The sequence below is a fragment of the Cryptotermes secundus genome, unplaced genomic scaffold (genome assembly GCF_002891405.2).
Source record: "Cryptotermes secundus unplaced genomic scaffold, Csec_1.0 scaffold1164, whole genome shotgun sequence".
Lineage (NCBI taxonomy): Eukaryota > Metazoa > Arthropoda > Insecta > Blattodea > Kalotermitidae > Cryptotermes > Cryptotermes secundus.
Genome location: NW_019731586.1, coordinates 119120 through 125119, shown reverse-complemented (window position 1 = coordinate 125119; position 6000 = coordinate 119120). Strand labels below are relative to the sequence as shown.

General features: G+C 39.8%; 1 protein-coding gene across 1 annotated transcript; it reads left to right on the top strand.

Moving 5' to 3' along the window:
• Positions 1–2724: 2724 nt before the first annotated feature.
• Positions 2725–5510, top strand: LOC111867238 (probable cytochrome P450 6a13; the record flags this gene model as incomplete). The annotated part of the gene is made up of 3 exons (XM_033752603.1): positions 2725–2947; positions 4365–4380; positions 4539–5510. Coding segments are annotated over 3 exons (459 nt in total), but the record flags the coding sequence as incomplete, so codon positions are not given.
• Positions 5511–6000: the final 490 nt, after the last annotated feature.

Genomic DNA, 6000 nt, shown 5'->3' with positions numbered 1-6000 from the left:
ATCTCTTCCCTTTTTGCACTGCCGTTTGTTTTCTTCTTTTATTTTTTTTTCACAAAAATCCTACTGGTTTTGAACCCAGGACCTTCTAAATACTAAGCTGGTGTCTTACCACTAGACCACCAGCGCCACTGAAATTTGTTTTCTTTAATCTTCCTCTTAAGCTACATCTTCGGTTATAAGTCCAGAAAAATCTTATTAACTCCACTTGTATTTTATGAAACTTTCGTTGGTTCCGAACCTTGGAACTCCGTGACATTAGGCCAGTATTTTACCAATACGCCACCAATGCCACGGAATTTTTCTGCATTTAATCTTCCTCTTATGTTACATCTCGATATATTATTCCATAAAAATCTCATTACAAAAATACTTGTGTTTTCTAACCACGGACCTTATATTTATAACGCCGGTGCCTTACCACTAGACCACCAGAACATGCATGGCGTAGATGTCTGCGATCGTCCTTATATTATACGACTTGGTTTACAACTGCAGAAAAATCGTATTTATTTATTCACTTTTCAATTTCTATTGACAAAAGAAACCGTGGTCTCGAACCCCGTACCTTCCCAACACTTCGCCAATGTCTCATCCACGTACCACCAGATCTATAGAAATTTGTTACCTTCACCTTCCTCGTGTAGTACCACTTGCTTCCTACATGCACAAATTCCTTACATTCTTTTTTCACAAAAATAGTCATGTCTTCGAATCACATAACTTCTAAACAATACACCTTAACTCTAGACCACCGGCCACCCTTGATATTAATCAGCTATTAACCTTCAAACGCCGAACTTCTGAAATGGTGGTAACCTTGAGCTGGCCGGAGTTTATTTAAATGACCGCTGCTCAAGTGCGTTGAAATGTCCGTTCCTGGTAGGGCGCTTAAACAATTTTAAGTATTTTGTTTAAAAATGCTGTGTTTAACACAATTATTATGATAAATGGATGGAATTAACTTTGTTTGTATCAGCAAAGAACACAGCGTCAATTTTGATTCGTGCTGCAGAATAATTCTGAATTATAAATTCGTTTCTGTTGGTAACACTTGACAAATTTTAGCAGTCCCTGGTGCCATAAAACAGATGGAAGCAATAAAATCATTTGGTTCTCTGCTGGAAAACCTTACATCTTTGTTACACTCTTCAGATTTTCGAATCTTTTGACTAAATGACTGAAGAATGAAAGCAAGCAAGGCTATTCAAGAAATGGATAGAGGGGTCCCTTCTTCAGTGATAAGACCTTCCGATATAGCTGCAAGAGATTATTGCCCTTTCTATGCGCGTGAACAGACAACTGCATCGTGGTCGAGATACAGAGAGCGATCTGTTTCCTGTGCGTTCGTAGTGAAATCGAATACTGTAGTTTCATTTCAGCCTATATATACGTCAAGCAGATAACAAAACATGTATGTACATAGAATTTTACTATATATTTTTAACACATTAATCTGCAGAATCTGCAATAAAAGTACAGGCTCGTGGATGAGTTTGGGCATAACTCATACGTATACTCTTTTTGTTGTTGTTCACTTAGGTATCATTTTAATTCCTCGATTAGGGTTTTACTGAAATCGGTCTGGTAATTACTACATTTAAAATTAAATATTTAGGACTGTGCATGCGCTTCTACTAGCGGCGTGTGCGCGCGATTCCCTTACTAGTCACTGGCCCGAACGGGTCAAGTCGGACGTTAAAGATTCAAAGGCCAAACAGTGAAGCTTACTTCAAGACTAAGATCTGGCCATGAGCGTCTGAATGGGCTCTAAATTAAGAGAAAGTGACTGTCAAACCGTCAGTCATAAAATGACACTGAAACGAAGCAAGAAGTAAAGAGGAATTTTGTAGAAACGAAGCATTAGGATATGTGGAAGACGAAGGCGAATATTTGCCATAACCATGGTGGGCCTTTGGTAAGGCACTAGTGTATGGTTCAGAAGTTACGTGGTTTGAAGACATGACTATTTTTGTGGAAAAAATAATAACAAATTTACGCATGTAGGAAGCAAGTGGTACCATATGAGGAAGGTGAAGGCAACAAATGTGTATAGATCTGGTGGTACGTGGGTAAGACAATGGCGTAGTGTTGGGAAGGTACCGGGTTCTAGATCACTGTGTCTTTTGTCAATAGCAATTGAAAAGTGAATAAAGAAATACGAGTTTTCTGCAGCTATAAACCGAGTCATATAATATAAGGACGATCGCAGAGTGCTCCGGCATAAGTGTTCGGGTAGTCTAGCGGTAAGGAACTGGCGTTGTAAATATAAGGTTGGTGGTTCGAATACAGAAGTATTTTTGTAATGAGTTTTTTATGGAATTATATAGCGAAATGTAACATAAGAGGAAGATTAAAGCTAAAAAAAAATTCCGTGGCATCGGTAGTCTAGTGGTAAAATACCGGCGTAGTGAACAAGAGTTGGAAGGTTCGGAACCAAGTATAGTTTTGTGATTTAGAAAGTAAGTTAATCGATTTTTCCTGGAATTATAGTCGAAGATGTAGCTTAAGAGGAAGATAAAAGAAAGTAAATTTCAGTGGTGCTGGTGGCTTGGGGGTAAGACATCAGCTTAGTGTTCAGAAGGTCCCTGGTTCAAAACCAGTAGGAATTTTGTGAAAAATAAAATGGAAAGGAGTTAAGAGATAGGGTAAAGGAGGAAGGAGAGATAGAGGGAGGGACCGGGGTGAGGAAAGATTTTTTTTTTTGCGGCCGCTCATTAATATTGTTCGTCTGTCGGTGAACTCACTGGCGCGGCAAACCTTCGGATTCTTATTGAGGGATTCGTGACTTCGTCAACCCCCATGACATTCTGTTTCTATGAGCTGCCATTGCACCAGGATACACAGGAACGTCTCCGGGGAGAGATCGACATAGTGCTGAAGAAACATGAAGGCAAGATTACGTATGAGGCCATCCAGGAGATGGAGTATTTGGATAAAGTTGTCGCAGGTAACGCTTTCTTACCCTTGGCAAACAGTTCGAACTTTCCCAGAAGGGAATATACATTGTCAACATCGCTCTTATATCTATAACTGTAGTCATTTCCTTACGCATTCATCGGCATCGAACGTATCCAGTTCCCTTCTTCCTCTTCTTGTGTTTAAAATATCTTTGCTAAATACAGATTTCTCGCAGTCTTATGCAGGTTAGACCTAGTTTTATTTCAAAATCTAGGAGCTTACTTACGTTACTAAAAGCGCAACTCCCTTCGATGATGACGAGTTTGATTACTTTTACTCTTCGTCAAGGTTTATTACAGAGACCAAATCAAAGAGAACGACATGGAAGCAATGTTATAAGTATTGAGTATATAACACATATATGTTCAATGCTGACCTGTAAGCCTCAAGAAAAGATCGCTTTGGTGAAGTAGGCCTACACGGAGGAAATGGCAAGATGTGTCTTTTAAACAACACGGTAAGAACATGTGGCTCACGAGAGATGCTAGAGGTGGGCACTTGTGAATTCTGTCGAACTGAGGATATATTAAGGCTACAATAGGCCAATCAGTGACCACCGTGCCGAGTGGACCCAGTTGGACTCCACCACCCCCCACTAAGCGAATTACGCTTTATTAAATGAAGTAATATTTCTTGGTGGGAGTGTTCATCAGATTCTCGAGAAGCGTTCTGCTCCATAGGGGTTGTCACTCAATCTGTCAGTTAAGTGTCCTGTCTTGTTACAATCACCTATACGTAACCTCATTTCCATTTTTATTGCTTATTTGCGTTTCTCGCATCTTGTTTCTTCTTTCTTATGTAGTTGTCAGCAGAACATCCCTCCTGCAGATGGCGTCTGCTTTCTAGGTCGATATGTATTGTCATATGTACGCCACCTTCAGGCCTGGTTGTTACTTAAAGTTCTTCAATCATGTGCTTAGCGTGGATTTTCCGTGTACACCCAATGAACCAACCTGTGTACTCATAATAAATAACATATTATCGCACGCGTATATTGTATAATATAAGGATTTGGTTTTATCTCTTGGTTAATAATGTAGTTAAATGTCTACTTTGTGGATATTGAAATACTTATGTCTCTATGGCTCTGAACGCACTGCCAAAATGACACGTTTTCTTTTTCTGCTCTTCATTTTGAAAACCGATTCATTAGAGCCCATAACGTAGATTATAGCATACACAGGGCTACGCCGAAACATATAAACAGGTTGCAAACTCCCCGTGCTGAAAATAGTTTTGTGCTGACAGTTACGTGAAAATATTGTCTACAATGCGTTAAATTCTTTCCCTGGTATGTTAGCGTAAGATCCGTGAAATAATATTGGTACAGTCAGTTAGTTATAGCACACTTCACACTCTGTGTTCTTGCTTTTACATGTAACAAAAAAATGCGTATTAATTTATAGGTTCCAGAACAAAACGGTGACATGATTTCTGTTCCTCTGGAGAATAGTGAGCCTTCTTTCTAAAAGGGTATAAGGATATGGTGGGCTGCAATGCTGTGCATGCAATTTTTCTTTGAATGTCCTTTTCAGAAACTCTTCCGAAATATGCACCACTTCCACTCTTAAACCTTGAAGAACCAAGTGTTACTCAATTCCTGACACGGACATTGTCCTGGAGAAGGGAATCCGAAAATTTATACGCATCTTAGCCCTTCATCACGACCCAAAGTATTATCCTGACCCTGAGAGAATCGATCCGGAGCGATTCAGTGAAGAGGAAAAGGCAAAGAGGCACCACTACGTGTATCTGCCCTTAGGAGAGGGTCCAAGGAATGTACAGGTACTTTCAGTCTAACCAAATATTGTGTTTAATGCATATCACATTTTTCATGTAACAAAGGGATTTTAAGCTTGAAACCCTTGCCTACTGTGGTGTTTAACAACTTATAGGTTTTAGGAAATATATTTAGTGCCAATAAATCTCGGACACCATGGTCAGGACCAGAGGGCTAAGGGTAGGTATGAGTCATGCACACAAAATTTTAATCAGAAAACATAAATAGGAAGTGTTCACCTAAGATTTTTACCAATAGAGAGGACAGACACATTAGATACTGGAGAAATAATATCTGATGTTGTGGACTGGAATAGCTGCCTTAGAATGAAACCCAGTGTACGTGGCAGATAACCTTCGGGGTTCTGCGAAATGTTAGAACGTTCTTATGCCGTTTATCAACTGCTGAATTTTCAAGAATGATCCATATTTGTGAAGGCAGTTAATTAGGACTTTCCAGCATTACATAATGTTCACAATTTTTGCAAAAATTATCATGAAGGGAAAGGAAATTCATTTTACCTTCTTACTAAACATTATTCTCTTAACGCTGTCGCTCGATTAAAACATGATTCTCTCTATTCTTTTCCACTTTGAAGCCAGCTCAGTCAGTCGCTAGAAGTGTCTTCTTGGGGGATCAGTGCATCGAGAGCAGCTTGCCTTCATGGCAACACAAAGAAATACAAAAGGAAATGGGAAACCCGTTCATGTTGCCTACAGCGATCCCAGTAGAAAAACAGCGCAGAATAATGCGCGACATTCCTTGCCTCTAATTATTTATTTGTGTCTTGCAGGAATGCGGTTCGGGCTGATGCAAACGAAGGTGGGACTTGTCTATCTTCTATCCAAGTACCGGTTCTGCGTCTGCAAGGGAACTGCAGTTCCACTGGTGCTTCACACAAAATCATTCATTTTATTTCCCCTTGGTGGCATGTGGCTGCAGATTGAGAAGCGCTTTAAGTGAAATTCTTCTCTGTAAACTGGGAGCACGAAATTAAACTACTGCCTTTAGAAGTCATGTACTCCATTAAAAATTGTGGAAAGAAAAGCACGCATCTCTCAAAGCCTACACGCCCACTCATTCATATGACACACACACACACACACACACACACATGGGCTTTTTTCAGAAAATAAGGTTCAGGTGACCGACCATGATATAAAAACCACTATACCAATGGAGGATTTGCGGTTTAGTAAGCGTGTTTGCGAAGGATTATATCATCTGGATTAAAATTCAGTGTAGTCCATTGAGAGTCAACC